Source organism: Lagenorhynchus albirostris, chromosome 10 (genome assembly GCF_949774975.1).
Source record: "Lagenorhynchus albirostris chromosome 10, mLagAlb1.1, whole genome shotgun sequence".
NCBI classification, from domain to species: domain Eukaryota; kingdom Metazoa; phylum Chordata; class Mammalia; order Artiodactyla; family Delphinidae; genus Lagenorhynchus; species Lagenorhynchus albirostris.
The window spans coordinates 84,861,919-84,878,506 of NC_083104.1; the positions used below are offsets into that span (position 1 = coordinate 84,861,919).

The window sequence follows — 16,588 nt, forward strand, 5'->3', positions numbered from 1 at the left end:
GAACAGTAGCTACTGTATCTACTCGCCTTTTTCATCCTGGTGTTTGGTGGGAAGGCAGGTGAGGGCAGTGGAACCTGAGGGCCCTTTGGTGTCTTTCCCCAGATTTTCATGAAGTATGGCCGACAGAGGTGGAAACTGAAAGGCAGAATAGAAGTAAATGGCAAACAGACCTGGGATGGAGAAGAAATGGTGTTCCTGCCCCTGATAATTGGATTAATTTCCATCAAGGTACAATATTGTCATTGCAGTTTGTTGTCTTTGCTGGTGCCACGGCTGATGGTCCATCGTGGAGACCTGTGCCCGTTACTTCTGCCTGCTGCCCCTCCAGCCCGCAGACCTCTGTATGTACTACAGGTACATCAAAAGACTTGCCCTCGTGTCAGAGCGGGCAATGGAAATGTGAGATGGGCTTGGGAAACATCCACCTCTGATTTCAGATATGGTTCTGAAATGCCTGCCCTGGCCAAGAAAAACAAAGGAAAGAGTAACCTGGCTTCGTCCTCTGCGCTCCTGTAAGGCCTTTCTTACCTCTCCCTCTCTCACCAGGTCACAGAACTCAAAGGGCTAGCAACTCATCTCCTGGTCGGCAGTGTGACCTGCGAGACCAAAGAGCTGTTTGCAGCACGACCTCAGGTGGTGGCTGTGGACATCAATGACCTTGGCACCATCAAACTCAACCTGGAAATCACCTGGTAGTAAGTTGCCCTTTTCAATATCATCATGATAGAAACAAGTGCTGTAGGCTCGTGCTGTCCCAAGGGTGGCACGTGGACCGTCAAAATCACTGGGGAGCTTGGTACGAAAGCAGGGTCTCAGGCCCCACCCCAGACTCGCTGTGTCAGAATCTCTCAGGGCCCAGGAATCTCTTAAATAAGCTGGGTGATGTTCACACATGTTAAAGGAGAGCCCTCTGCCATGTCACTACTCTCCTCTTCAACTTCCTATTTTTAAATATTTTATTCTGTCTCCTCCCCTCCTTCTCAGCCTTTAGATGTGTATAAAGAAGTATATCTCTCACGTCCACTAATTTGAAAGAAAATAACTCTCCAGTATGAGATATTTTATCCACAGAAAGATCCTGATTCTCGCTATGGTGTTTTAATTGCTTAGCCCTCTTTATCTCAGATACCTGACACTGCTTTGGAAATTTTTGGATATCCTTAGTCTCTCCACACTCTATATACTGAAACAGAATATTTCCAAAGGGCCAGAGACACCTTTTGTCAAAGCAGGGAACTTAAAAGTGGTTTTCTGAAGTCACCCCGTGAGAAAGGTCATGATAAGCTATTAAGTACTGGTTGCTCACAACATTTGATCTTATGCCCCTGGTATGTTACAAGTAACTAGGACATGTTCAGTATTAATGTTTGGGGCCACCTTTACAATATCGAGGGTCAGGCATGGAAGCAGCAAAGACATGTTGCCTTGTTATTGGAGCAGTGTCCACAGCTTTTGCCCAGCCCATCTCTCCTCGTAACTTGTAATGATTGACGTCTCAAATGCAAGATCAGTGCTTCTGCTGGAGGAGCACATGGCATGCTGATAAATGGCATCATTGTGAACAGACTGTTATCCTCTCAGTCACACAACAGGCTCTGGGTCCACTGAAAGGAATAGGAGAGTTTTCTTTAGAACCGAACAATAATCTGTTGCTCTCTTGTATCATTAAAGCGTCTGCCCTTGCAAAGCTCCAGGAATTTTTACAGACTTCTTCAACATCTCGTGTTGGGACAAACATTAATATGTTTGTGTCTCTAATACGAACGAGGAAGCAAATTTATCTGGTCTGCAGGTGTGTACATAAATTGTGCTTAAAGCTGTGATGATAATCTGGGGTCCCTTGGGTGAGTCTAGACCCCGTTTTCTGCTCCACTTTTTTTTTTCTTGGTTTGTTTGCTGACAGACCAATTTGGCCAAAACCAGCCCAGTTCCCACTGGTTTGAGTTTACGTAAGTATAATGAGGTGCTTTCTTGGCCTGCGGACCGGTGATTATAGGTGACTTTAACAAACGTGTGTTCACGGGGACCTGTTGTTTTGCAGTCCGTTTGACGTGGAGGACATGACCCCATCCTCAGGCGCTGGGAACAAGGCAGCCGCCCTCCAGAGAAGAATGTCCATGTACAGCCAGGGCACCCCAGAAACGCCCACCTTCAAGGACCACTCCTTCTTTGTAAGTTCAGTGTGATTTCTAGAGGAGAAATGATGAGCCTGAGGCCGTGCTTGCACCCAGGGTTTGAAATGCTTAATATACGGTGTTAGGGAGTCTCTATAATTCCTAATACAGTCGTCCCTTAATATCCGAGAGGGATTGGTTCCGAGAACCCCCCTTTGATACCAGAATCCTAGGATGCTCAAGTCTTTCATGTTAAATGGCATAGTGTTTGCACATAACCTATGCACATCCTCCCGGATACTTTAGATCATCTCTAGATTACTTATAATACCTAATGCAATGTAAATGCTATGCAAATAGCTACCAGCAAATTGGCAAATTCAAGTTTTGCTTTTTTGGAACTGTCTGGATTTTTTTTTTTTTTTTGCGGTACGCGGGCCTCTCACCGCTGCGACCTCTCCCGTCGCGGAGCACAGGCTCTGGCCGTGCAGGCCCAGTGGCCATGGCTCACGGGCCCAGCCGCTCCGCGGCATATGGGATCTTCCCGGACCGGGGCACGAACCCGCGTCCCCTGCACCGGCAGTCGGACTCTCAACCACTGCGCCACTGCGCCACCAGGGAAGCCCCTGGAATTTTTTTTTCATAGATGCATAACCCTTGGATACGGAGGGCTGACTGTAATGTCATCTTCAAGTTCACCCTAAGCACCTGGTGACTAAGGAAAGCACATTCCGAGATGTCTGTGGCCACCCGCGCACAGGTGGTAAACCTCCTGTGGCTCTCCTCTCCCCTCCCCCAACTTAACCTGTTGCTTGGTAAACACATGTAGACTTTTCTGCACATTCTCTAAGATCAGACTTTTAAAGAAGTGGGTGTAAATAATGGCCTCCTTGTTTTAATCAGAAATGCTCGCTAAAAAGCTGACAAAAACATGGTAACCTGCTGCTTTCCACTAACTCCCCCATTTTGCTTTGACTTCTGAAGAGATGGTTGCATCCTTCACCAGACAAGCCAAGGCTGTCTGTCTTGAGTGTCTTGCAAGAGTCTTTCTTTGCCAAGCTGCACCGCAGCCGCTCTTTCAGTGACCTGCCCTCCCTCAGGCTGAGACCCAAGGCCGTTCTAGAGTTTTATGTGAGTGTGTGTGGCCCGCCTGGGTGTGACGTGCTTGCTGTAGGGGGCTTGTGGCATGTGGGCTTTGGCATGGCTCTTGTTTTATCTGCTGTCTCTCGCTCATTGGCTAACGGTTACAGGCCTCCTGTCCATGGGTGGGAGATTTGGGCATGCATGCACCTTTGTGAGAGAGGCCGTTTGTCCTTCCCTGCTCATGATCTCCACTTTTGTGCTGTGACTTTTCTGCGCTGTGGCAAAGATATCCATGGTAACAATATTGTCACCTAAAAAAAAATACAGCTGCGCTCAAGGTCAAAGAGGATTTTCGTTCACAAGTCAAGCTAATGTATCACTAATAGCAATCTTTACAGTTGTAGCCTTCAAAACCTGGCACTGGATTTAAACCAATTTTCCCAAAACTATTTTTATTGAAAGAGGTTCTTAGCCCTAATTTATTATATTGTTTGCTAGTTTTATACTATCGAAGTAAAAGAAACTCTTTAATTTGCAATCAGGAATGTAATAGGTAACCTACATTATGTGTGTTACCCATTATGTCACAAGAGAATACACATACACATATGTACACACATACCTGGAATGTTCTGCCGTTTACAGACATATAAAAGTAATCTTTGAATGTCCAGAGAGGAAAGGGTTAAAAGTCTTCTGGTTAATAATAATAATAATTGTTATACTCCAATAAAGATGTTAAAAAAAAAAAGAGTGCAGCTCTAGACTAACTGGCAAGCCTAAATTAGTAGAGAGACTGATTATAGAGGAGTTTGAAATAGATTTTTTTAAATCACTTTCAAGTACCCACTCTGCATGCTCAAATGAGGTAAAAGATTGTTGCATTAGTAAGATATATTTTAAAATATACTTCAAATAAAAATTAAAAATAGATTTATTTTTCTTTCTAAATGACTACTTGAAACGCGTTTTTTATTTTTCTTCCCAAAAAATAAATAAATAAATAAGCCATCCAAAAAATAATAATAATAATTGCATCTTAGTCATTGGATTAAAAAACACAGGTGAAATGGACCAGGCTAAACTCTAGTGGAGTTTCCACGGAAAATGGGAAAGATATGCACGTGCCAGAGAAGAGTAGAGCTGATGCAGTAACTGTCGATGTCATGTGTGTATTGATGCTCATACGCTGCAAGCTGGAGGGTGTAGAGATGGTTAGTAGAGGTTTTAATTGCATCATGTAAACGAGAGCAAGACTAGAAGAGAATGTGATGGCTTCCCATAGCCTTTTGGATAAACGCAAACTCCTCGGAGCAGCCGTTCCATTCCGGCCCAGTCTTCCAGGCCCACCTCTCCTCTCTCCAGCCTTCATTCTCTGCCGGACTGCCCCCCGCCGACCCCAACCCCCATCACTGTCCTCCAAATGCACCCTCCCTCTCAAGAGCTCCCACAGCCTGTTGTTCCTTCTAGGACGCACTTCCTCCTCCTTCTGCCCTTCTTCTCCGCATTTTCCAGGGCTGAGTTTCAGACACTCTCTCTCCTGAGCACCACCCCCGCCCCCTGCCGGGGCTCCTACCACCCTGCAGCATCCCTACATCACCCCTCAGTTACAGCACGCCTTCCCCGTGTGCCCGTTTATAGGCTCGCGCTCTTGGCAGGCTGTACGTCCCCTTCAGCAGGGCATCTCAGTCTAACTGGATACTTGCCACTTAAGTACATGCAAATTGGGTTTGGGAATGTGAGACTTGATAGAAGTGGCTGAAGAGGAATTTGGAATTTAAATAAGAATCGTGACAACCAGTCCCGCTCCTTACTTAGCCAGCGCCTCCCGCCTCCCTCAGAGCTGCTCGGAATGTGTGCTCTGAAGATGAGCTGAGGCTGGGCAGGAACGTTCAGAGGACCCAGGGCTTCTGTGAGATCCCCAGGGGACCCCACGGAGGAAGTGCAGGGAGCAGGACTCAGCCTTCCCCCAACCCTCCCCAGAAGCTTCCTTTTTTGTCTGTTCTGGAGGCATAAAACGTGTTTGGGGGGAAAAGGGGGTGCAGATACAGGAGGAAGGAAACTGAAGTAAAGGAGGCTGGAAATAGTGAGTCGCACGGGGACCCACCCCCTCCCCGTCCCCTCCCGAGTACGGTCCCTGGAACTCCCTCCCCACCCCCGACCCCCCACCCCCACCGCACCGGGACTCTGGAGCACAGTTCAATAATCACTAATCCAATAATCCAATAATCACTAATCGAAAAGGAAAACATTCTCACTTTTCGAGGCAAAGAAACTGAGCCTGCAGAGGTTACTTGAGTGCCCCAGTGACACATCCTTTTACTCATCCTGTGGTTAAAGTAAAAAACCTTCCAACCAGATGAGAATGGAGAGTTTGAGTTGAAACTGCATGTATTGGGAGCTGGTGGCCCAGATCCAGCAGTGGTGGGACCATGGACGCTGCTGGAGGAGGATGGGGAGCCTCTTTCTGTCTGCTCCTCATTTCACTTGCTGTAACATTTTTGTTTCCTGGGCTAATTCCCAGCACTATCGTGATCATTCATTGTTTTATTTATTTATTTATTATTTTTTTTTTTTTGCGGTACACGGGCCTCTCACTGTTGTGGCCTCTCCCGTTGCGGAGCACAGGCTCCGGACGCGCAGGCTCAGCGGCCGTGGCTCATGGGCCCAGCCGCTCTGCAGCATGTGGGATCTTCCCGGACCGGGGCACGAACCCACGTCCCTTGCATCGGCAGGCGGACTCTCAACCACTGCGCCACCAGGGAAGCCCTATTATTTTTTTTTGGCCGCACCACACGGCGTGTGGGATCTCAGTTCCCCCACCAGGGATCGTGGAGCCCACGCCCCCTGCAGTGGAAGTGCGGAGTCCTAACCACTGGACTGCCAGGGAGTTCCCTCATTGTTTTATGTATAATTAAAATAGGTACTTACCTTTACTTAAACAATCAATTCTGGAATCCAAGAGAGAGTATTCATTTTGAAGGAGTTGATCTCAAATAACTAAAAAACTTTTCCCACAGAGCAACGTTTAGCACTTCGCCAAGACCACTGTGTCAGGAAAGGTGACTTAGAAATTGCTTTAACGCCTGCATAAACAAATTACCTTGGTTACCTGGATATTTCTGACCTCTGTCTTCTGAGTTCTGCTTCACGGATCACAGAGCCTGGGGCTGCCTGACAGAGCACTTGGGATTTCTAGACACCCTGGGAGCTCTGGGGTTTGCAGCCCTGGAAGATAGTTGTTCAGTTTATCAGTCTTTTTCTCCTCTTTTTATAGAAGCACTGCGCACGTATTTCTGGTCTTGAATTGTTTGTGGCGTGGTTACTGAATTAATAAAACTTTTTCCAGGGCTTGGGATTTGTGGGTAGAGTTTTTCAAAAAATAATATTATGAGAACTGAAGCAGAACAAAGCATCACATCTTTTGAGTGAAATAGCAAGAATGTTGTAAAGTCTTTTAAGATCGATGCCAAAAAACAAATCAAAACAAAACAAAAAAAACGGTGGTGCTATTCTTAACTATGGCTGCCAAATATTGTGAGATCCTGGGATTTGGGAAACAAGCACCACCCCCCTGCCTCCAGCCTCTTCTTTTGAAAAGTGTCAAACCTGAGAATAGTGCAATGAACTTTCACCGAGATTCAACAATGGTAATAGAGTTTTTAAAGGCTTGTTTTCTTTTGCCACGCATGTGCGCGCACGCACACACACAAAACCAACAATACAGTGTTAATATCGTGAAAGGTCTGTTTTTAAAATTTTAATTGTCTTACATTTTGTCTGGAAATGAACCATGCCAAACGCATCCCTTGTATTTAAAATCGTAATGATTTGCCTTTTATCTGCAGTCGAATCTACCTGATGACGTCCTTGAAAATGGGAAGGCAGCTGGGGAGAAAATGCCACTGTCCCTCAGCTTCAGTGACCTGCCCAATGGGGACTGCGCCCTCTCCCACAGCCCAGGCCGCCCTCTCCCCAGCACGTGCTCGGCAAATCCAGAAATCACCATCACCCCCGCAGAGCTGAACCGCGACAGCCCCTCCTCCCAGAACGAGGGCCTGGATGACTCCAGCTCGGCCTCTTCCAAGAGCTCCTTGGGAGAAGGCTCAGAGCCCAGACCCCACAGGGAGGAAGAGACCGAGGGGCTCGGGAAACCCGAGGCCTGCAGAGCATCCGCGGGTGCCCGGACGGAGCGCCTATTCCTGGAGAAGGGTGTCGCAGAGGCCCTTCTGCAAGAGTCTGACGAGGCCTCTGAACTCAAGCCCGTGGAACTGGACACTTTTGAAGGAAACATCACGAAGCAGCTGGTCAAGAGGCTCACCTCGTCAGAGGTGCCGGCGGCCACCGAGAGGCTGCTCTTTGAGGGCTCTGTCAGTGGAGAGTCCGAAGGCTGTAGATCCTTCCTAGATGGAAGCTTAGAGGATGCCTTTAATGGGCTTTTCCTTGCATTAGAACCACATAAAGAGCAGTATAAAGAGTTTCAGGATCTGAACCAAGAAGTCATGCACTTGGATGACATTCTAAAAGTAAGTACATTTTTAGGGAAATTGGCTTAGGTCTGGAGACAGGTATCTTCAGCCAACATTCTATTTAAAATAGCCTATCTTTTTTTTTTTTCTTATCCTGCCCCATCACAGGATCAGTAGATAATCATCACGCAAATGGTACTGATTTTCAATACTAGTAGCGCATATTTATTTTCCTGACAACTGATCAACTTAAGGAAAATGATTAGGAGTTAAATTAACAGCTCTGGACAGCGTCTAAATTCCCTCAGTCCCTAAGTTCATCATTCAGATTCCAAATGTGAAATGGTGGCCTTTTGGGCATCATAATCTCATTGAGATGCTCCTGGAGAGGGTACCTCTCTGAGTATCAGGGCAGCAGGAAAGCCCTCCCATGGTTGAAGACAGAGTTAGGCAGTACAGATGTGAGAGCCACGGGCATCTCTCCCCTGCCCAGGGCACCACCTCCTGGAAGATTCCCTTCTCTGCAATTGGCCCAAATTGGTGAGTCGGAACCCCAGATAATCACCCACGAATAATCGAGAAGCCAGAGAACCCTGACTCCACCAGAGTTATCTTCCCCTCTCCTGTTCCTAATCAGACCGCTCAGGATAGACATGGGAAGATAGGAGTGAGGGGGTGATTTCCTCTTAGGCAGGAGGTCCTAGCAATGAGATCGTTAATGCTACCCCAGAATGTATCTGTCTCCACTTGGCATACAGATGACATTTTTAAAAACAAGGCACAAGAAGACAGAACTGGAATTTTTGTCCCGAATCCCACTGCCACGTCTTGTATTCTTTGCTTTGCCGCTCTGATTTATAGTGCCACAGAGAAGAGAACTTGGATCTTTTCTCTTGAAAGAGCAGTTCTTTGGGAACCTGTTCTATAAAATAAGCTTGAAAATACAGTGTCAGGGGCAAGTCAACCCACAGCAGGCTGTTGCATCCCTTGGCGTGACGGTTTTAAGATGTGGCCTTCCCCGTGGCACCTGGAACAACCTTCCCAAGGCTTTTCTCACAGTCTCGGTCACGCAGACCGAGGTCTGGAGGGGATGTCTGCCCGGGGCAGATAATAATCCATACTCTGACTCCCCACATCCTCTAATGCTCATGACAGATTGATTCAGCTGTAGGTATAGCCTCCGAGCAATAGGGATGGGCATTCTGAATCTGCTTTCTGTAAAACATAACTCAAAAGCATCTGCTCAGGGCTCACGCATGGAGGCTGTTGGTCCAGCACTGCAGTGAAAACATCGTTTATCCCCTCAACAAGCTCATGTCAGCACAGCTGACCAGCTTTCGCTTACTGGGAGAAAAGTTGTTAAATGTAAAGAGCTAAGACACAATTGATCCACCTGAAGTAAATGCCTCAGATGTCTAGATGCCCCCATTTCCAGGCGTCTAGGGTGCTGGTCAGTAGCTCAGTACACCAAGAAGCGCTCAGCAAGTCATCTGTTAGTCGTATAAAAACCTGGTGGCCATAGGTTTCTTTCCAGAGTATTATTTCAATCTGCAGTTGTTCCAAAACTATCCCGCTACTAAAATCCTTAACTGCCTCTTTCTTTATTTTGATCAGTATTTAAACACATCCATACTGTGCAAGATCAGGTTCTGCAATCTAGCTTAGGGAAGAAGACCCTAGAAGTGGGTCAAGTCGGGACTGGCTCCTCCTCTCTCTCTGAGATGGAAAATGGCATTAGAGTTGAGGTCTGGGGCAAGTGGCTTTGTCTCCAGCCAGGATTAAAGCATCCGCTGGACAAAGCTTTCTCTTTTTTCCCTCCTTCACATTCCTAGGATGCTAAACACCTTGAGGATCAGAAACTAAATGATGCTGCCTCTTGGACGGAGATCACTGAGGGCGAATGAAACAACTCTGATTTAAAAGACTGAAAGACGGTTTCCTATATGCTTTGTCTTGAGTGTCAGAGACTCAGATCCCTGCAAGGCCCTTCCGAACTTGTGTAATGAAGTCAGCAGGGAGTGCCACCTAACTGGATGGAGAACATTTCGTTCTTCTTACTTGCAGAATTTGTCCCATTCAGTAACCCCCAGCATCCTCTTGACTATTTGGAAGAACTTCTCTCCATCTCTGTGCCCACAGCAACTGGCATTACCCTGTTTGTAATGTTTCTGCTTAATATCCAGCAATGTAGAATTCTCCACACCATAGAATGGGTTTGCTCACATAATTCCAGGGCCCAGTCAGGGAAGAAATGGAACTTGTTCCTTCAAAGAGCTGTAGAGGAAGCACGGCCACTCCTTGTCATGCCCATGCCATTTATTTTCTCCTCAGTGCTCAAAGAAAAATTACATGCTGTGAATGTAAAATTAATTTTTTTTTTTTTTTTTTTGTGCGGTACGCAGGCCTCTCACTGTTGTGGCCTCTCCCGTTGTGGAGCACAGGCTCCGGACGCTCAGGCTCAGCGGCCATGGCTCACGGGCTCAGCCGTTCCGCGGCATGTGGGACCTTCCCGGACCGGGGCACGAACCCACGTCCCCTGCATTGGCAGGCGGACTCTCAACCACTGTGCCACCAGGGAAGCCCCGTAAAATTAATATTTAAGTGTACTTACCTAGCGAGTGTGGATTAAGTGACTTCGAGTAGTTTTCTATTTCTGGGATTTGTTTTGTGAATCCTTTAGAACAGGTGCCTTAGGTAGCTCACCCCTGTCTCAGGGCACTAAACATGTTGCCACTTGGAATTAGAGATGGGTTAGTAGTTGGCATTGACTGTGACTCCTTAGATCTGTCTGCCAGTTGCATTTTATTTGGGGTTGAGCACGAGGCGGAGAGACTATAGCAGTTCTATTTCCCAAAGCTTTCTGATTGTAATATTTTTTAAACTGTTTATTTAAAAAATTTCAAACAGAAGTAGAAAGAATCAGATGATGGACCCTGATGTGCCCATCCCCCAGCCTCCACAGTGCTCAATTCACAGCCAGTCTTGTGTCTGTTCTTCTGCCTGCTTCCTTCCCTCTGGATTGTTTTGGAACAAATCCCAGATATTGTGTCATTTTATCCACGGTTGTACTTTCTTTTAATAAGACGACTTTAAATGAATTTTTTACTGCCAACAAAAAAAAAAATAAAAGCTTGAAAAAAAAGAAAAGTGTCACATCTCCCACTGGGTGTCTTTGTTGTGTTTCTCCTTCCGAATATGTTGATATTCTCCTTGGTACCTTCTACCTTTGCAGTGCAAGCCAGCAGTAAGCCGAAGCAGGTCTTCCAGTTTAAGTCTTACAGTTGAAAGTGCTTTAGAAAGCTTTGATTTTCTGAACACCTCTGATTTTGACGAGGAGGAGGAGGATGGTGATGAGGTTTGTAACGTTGGAGGAGGTGCTGACTCAGTATTTTCAGACACTGAGACTGAGAAAAATAGGTAAGTCTGAAGTTAGCGTCTGCTTCTATTTCTACTGTCGTAGCTGGTACAGCAGTTCTTTGTAGCTACCAAACGGGACCTGATACACATCTCCAGGAAGATAAAACCCCCTATACATGAATTGGCTTACAGTTCCTTTTCATTGTTAAGTACAACTTTTAAATATCATTCACCTCTTTTGGTGTTGTTTAAGGAAAATTAAATTGATTTTCTTCCTTATAAATGAAGGGGAGATTTTTGTATGAGTGTGTGTGTATATTTACGTGTATACACATACATCTTGTAGGTTTCAGTGTCTACAACTTGTCCCCAATGTAATTAATTGCAAATTAAGTAGGTATACCATGTTTCTGGAGAACTCTTACTGGATCATCAGTTTGGACCTGGTTCTCCTTGCTTTGCATCGTATTTCTAATTTCTTCATTTTGTTAGACTTTGCTTTTCCCACCCCTTATCTCTCCGTTCCTTTTGGCCATTGGGTCTTTGCAGTAGATTAAGCTCATCAGTGCCCATATCAAAGCCAGGTTTAAGCCCCGTGGTCCATGTTTTCCTTAGAGCGTAAGAAGAGATGACTGATAACTGATAACTGCCACTGGATCTGCAGGCCTCCAGCTGGAATGTGGCCTTCTCTAGGATGGGGATGGGACAGAGCAGTGGGAAGGGAGGATAAAGGTGAAATGTTGTCACCTTCTTTCTCCATTGGGCTTTCTTGTACCAAACCATGTGTTTAGAGCTAGAGCCTGGGGTCCATTCTGTAAGCACAGTGAACATACTCAGCTCCATCAATTACTGCAAAAAAAAAAACCAAAACACAAACACTTTCCCAAAGGAAAGGGTGGGTTTCCATCCATCTTTTCTTTTGACGTGTTATATACACTGATTTTCAAGTTACAACAAGCTATGGCTGTGCAACCTTCGCAAACCTCTCTGTGGGTGGTGTTAATATTTTGGAGTTTTGTTGTTCCTGGAGGGTTTCTTCTGCCAAAGTGAAACGAGGAAAAGAAAAAGTGAGAAATAGAATTTATCCTTTGAGCAAACTGGGGGCATAGCAAAGAAAATTTATGAAATGAATGTCATGTTTAAATTATCCTTCTACATTCTACAGTGAGATTTTTCTAACTTGATTGAATTTGTGAAATGCTTCTTAAACCAAACACCTTCCTGTATACTTGTTAGCTTAAGCTATTAGATGATGGATCAAGGTCAGAGTAAACTTTTTTTCTTCTTGCTATAAGAAGCATTTTAACTTTTTTTTTTTTGCGGTCGGTACGCGGGCCTCTCACTGTTGTGTCCTCTCCCGTTGTGGAGCACAGGCTCCGGACGCGCAGGATCAGTGGCCATGGCTCACGGGCCCAGCCGCTCCACGGCATGTGGGATCTTCCCGGACCGGGGCACGAACCCGTGTCCCCTGCATCAGCAGGCGGACTCTCAACCACTGTGCCACCAGGGAAGCCCCAAGAAGCATTTTAAAAACATCATAGCCTTTGTAAATTTTACAGATCATTGCTATTAAATATGTCTAATTTGATCAGTCTTACCGTATGTCATCAGAGGTATTATGGAAAATTGTGGAAATTGTGTGTGTGTTTTAAATGTGCTGACTACCAGGACACAAGCTGAATGTTTTCCCCTTGGAGGCAAATGTGACTCAGAGTAAGGCACTCAACGCCTCTAAACTCTGGTGCATTATCTTTTTAAATTGTGGAGACTGGGGAGCATGAAACTAGAAGCCAAAAACCGCCTAGCTGTGTGAACGAGGACGCTCTGGTTAACACCTCTGCTGGTCATTCCTTCCATGCGTGAAATGAGACTCTTCCCTCCCCCTCGCCCTCCTGCACAGATTCATATTAAGAATAAAATTAAATAATAGGTGCAACAGATTTCTTTTTAAATGTAAGTGCCCATCATGATACAACTTTAGACAGTTCAACGGTGGGCTTTACACAAAGCCCGCGAGGCAGAACTAAGCGATACGAATGCTCCTTTTAGCTTTTGTCTGGAGTAGAACATCATGTTTCTTCCTAACAGCTTTCCTTTCTCCTTTTCTTCAAGTCACAATTGATTTAAGGCCAGGAAAAAGCCTTGACTGATTATTTCTTAATGGTATTGCTCTTGGGAAGCCACAGGTTCACAGGACAGTTTAATCCCAGAAAATCTGGCAAACCACTCCGTCAACAGAGCAGGAAAGCGCCGCGAAACGAGGGCACATTTCAAAAGCCTTCTTGGTGAGCCAACTGTACAGATGGTTCGTTGTGCTTGAGAAGCAAACGGAGAACTCTGGAAACAGTCTGTCTGCAGGATCTTTTTCATATTAGGCAAATCGGTGACCAGGCTTAGTTATAAAATAGTTTTTGAAAGGTATCTCTATTTTTCAAGATAGGCGAGCGCAAGACTCTTTTCAGTGGGTGCTGTGATTGAGTTGACCTGTGATTTCCATGCAGAAAGAACCAGCTAACATTTCGCTCACCTTCCTGCTTCAACAGTTACAGATCAGTACACCCGGAAGCCAGGGGGCACCTCAGCGAAGCCCTGACGGAGGACACGGGAGTCGGGACTAGTGTGGCAGGAAGCCCTCTCCCACTGACCACGGGAAATGAAAGCCTGGACCTCAGCATCATCAGGCACCTCCAGTACTGCACCCAACTCGTCCAGGTAGGACTGGTGACGGCACTGGGTTTTTAGAGCCCAGGTTTTTGATGCACCGAGAATGGATGTGTGCTTGCTTCTTTGAGTTTTCCCAGGAAAATGAGAACTCAGGAATAAGAGAGCCATCCTGCTTTGATTTGACCCAACTCAGAAACTCTGAAAGGCATGGCCGTGCTCCCTCAACCCTGAGTTTTCTATCTTAAAACCTAGATCTCCAGACTTTAACAGGTAGTAGGTGACATATAACATGCTCTTGCTTTCAAATCATTTGATAGTAGGTGAGAGTAGTGTGATTTTTTTTTTAGATAAGGAATTTGCATTCCGCCATCTACAAATGGACTTTGAAAGCCAGTATTATTGAACATATGTTAGTATGAACCCATCACACGAGCTAGTTTTCTACCACCTGGACAGCTAAAGGCAAAACGCTCCAGAACGTAACCACAGTTTCCCAGATCTTGAATAAGTGCTTATTAGCAGCAAGAAAGAACACTGTACAGGTATCATCCTCCTCACCAGTTCGCTCTCATTCTGCGACACGCTGGGGCTCACTTTTCTTCTCATTTCAGGCTGTTTATCACTTAAGATTTTGCCACAGCAGAGCAACTATTCTGCCATTCTTTTGTTGCAGGGAGGGTTTCTGCTGTCTCGAACAAAGCATTTTCCCCAAGCAGCTATCGGTACTTGAATGCTCCCTCCTCACCTGGTGGCTTGTCTTCTCCCAATCTTGTTCTTCTCCCACTTGCTTGGATGTGTGGGGAACAGGAAAAGAATGTGAAAGCAAATGTATAATGGTTTCCGGGGGGTGGGCCAGGCCAGAAGAGGAGGAATCGTGCTTTTAAGAGCACATGGCCAACTGGGAGACCAGAGGCAGGGTGAGGAGGAAGGACCCCAGGGAGGCCAGGAGTGGGTTAATGTTGCTTTTTTAGTAACACACTTGTGATGAGATGTAGAAGAATCTGCTTCTCCTCCACGAATGTAGACCCTCAAAGCAGCCTCAGACACCTCACGTGCTCTGGGAAACTGGTTGGCAGTTATGACTCTTGCACTAGGTTGGCCAACACCCCAGCAGATCTCTTCTGCTGAGCGTTGAATTTGCAAGCCAGGTGCTGACAACCAATCTGGCAGAAGGTGCAATTTTTTTTTTTCGACCAAAATGGACAAGGATTGTCGTTGACTTATAGCTATCCTCTATTCACCAAGCACTGGAATGAGATGGTTTTCACGGCTCTTTGTCCTTGGTGAGGCCGAGACTGTGCTGAGCAAACTCCCCGTTCACCTTTTAGACGTAAAGTCATTACTTTGTGACGCATGGGAGAATTCTCTTCCATGAAGGGATGGATGTTTTCTCTCAAAGAATAATTGGCATGCAGTAGTCAGTGCAGTGTTTCTCTCGATAATAAGGCCTTGGTTATAACACTTCAACTCTTCTGTGGAGAAAATCAACACTAGAAAAACAAGAGGGGAGTTCCTCTCTACATGGTACATGAGATACTGCCCAATCCATGAATCGTTTAGTAAAGCCAATTAGATCTTTAAAATTTAAAAAAAGGAAAAGAATTTGTAGAGACGTGGATGGACCTAGAGATGGTCATACAGAGTGAAGTAAGTCACAAAGAGAAAAATAAATACCATATATTAATGGCTACATGTGGAATCCAGAAAAATGGTACAGATGAACCGGTTTGCAAGGCAGAACTAGAGACACAGATGTAGAGAACAAACGTATGGACACCAAGTGGGGAAAGGAGGGGTGGGATGAATTAGGAGATTGGGAATGACATATATACACTAACATGTATAAAATAGATAACTAATGAGAACCTGCTGTATAGCACAGGGAACTCCACTGTACAGTAGAAACAAACACAACATTGTAAAACAACTATACCCCAATAAAAATAAAGAAAGAAAAACAAAAGAAAAATAAAAGAGGTAGACATAAAGATATAGAGTAAAAGAGTAAGGGTTAGAAGCTTGATTTCTAATTCACACCCGCTCCTGAATCAGTGAGTTTACTTATTCATTTGGTATGTAATTGCAAAGAGATAAAAATGGGCAGTGCATAAAAATCATAATAGCTATAATTATGTTTAAAATAAAGCAGTTATTTTCTACTGTATTTATTTACATGAAAGGCATTAGTACATATTTGCTGTACTTGACTTTTGAATTTGAAAAATTCTCTTTGCCTTAGAGTCCAAATGCTTTAGACCATACAGAATGGTGGTACAGGTCTGCGTCCTGCAGCCATGCCTACCAAGTGAAGGGGACAGGTTTCTGAGAGACACAGAAAGGACTAGAACCTTCAGGCAGCGACTGACTTCTGTCCTTTCCCCTCTCAAGCCCTTCCTTATTCTTGTGATCTGCACACAAGTGAAATCACTTGCTATTTAAGTGCCCTTGAGCACGTTACGTGACCTCTCTGTACCTCAGTTTCCTCATCAGTAAAATGGAAAATCAAAAGTTCCCACCTCATTGGATTGTTGTGCAAAATAACACAAACTAATACATGTATAAGGCTCATACCAGTGCCTGGTACATAGTAAGAACTTGTTAACTATAGTGAGATAGCTTTGATTGTAATTAGGATTATTCTACAGCACGCTCTTAATTTTCAGCTTGAAGACAAGGAAATAAATCAGGCTGTGAAAAATTACTACACTTGTAAAAAAAAAAATCTTTTTTCTGTTTCCATACCAGAGGGCAACCTAAATATGCCCTTCAAGTTTCAGAGAGGAGTTTTAGATTGACAGTACATACAAGAAAGGTAACTTTATAATAACCTTGCAACCCTACTACTGTGAAAATTCAGGAATTTACATAGGCATGAAAAAAGTTGAAAGCAACAAAAACGTG

At 45.1% G+C, this 16,588-nt stretch overlaps 1 protein-coding gene across 2 annotated transcripts in view; it reads left to right on the plus strand.

Moving 5' to 3' along the window:
• RIPOR2 (RHO family interacting cell polarization regulator 2) overlaps positions 1 to 16,588 on the plus strand; it is an 88,248-nt gene that overhangs the window by 55,628 nt on the left and 16,032 nt on the right. Inside the window, exons 10-16 of one of the 2 annotated variants that reach the window (XM_060163564.1) lie at positions 103 to 228; positions 547 to 695; positions 2,042 to 2,171; positions 3,099 to 3,245; positions 7,046 to 7,723; positions 10,899 to 11,083; positions 13,567 to 13,735. In XM_060163564.1, the coding sequence (XP_060019547.1) occupies positions 103 to 228; positions 547 to 695; positions 2,042 to 2,171; positions 3,099 to 3,245; positions 7,046 to 7,723; positions 10,899 to 11,083; positions 13,567 to 13,735 (1,584 nt within the window). The remainder of the gene's footprint in view (positions 1 to 102; positions 229 to 546; positions 696 to 2,041; positions 2,172 to 3,098; positions 3,246 to 7,045; positions 7,724 to 10,898; positions 11,084 to 13,566; positions 13,736 to 16,588) is intronic. The other variant, XM_060163563.1, reaches the window with a different exon arrangement.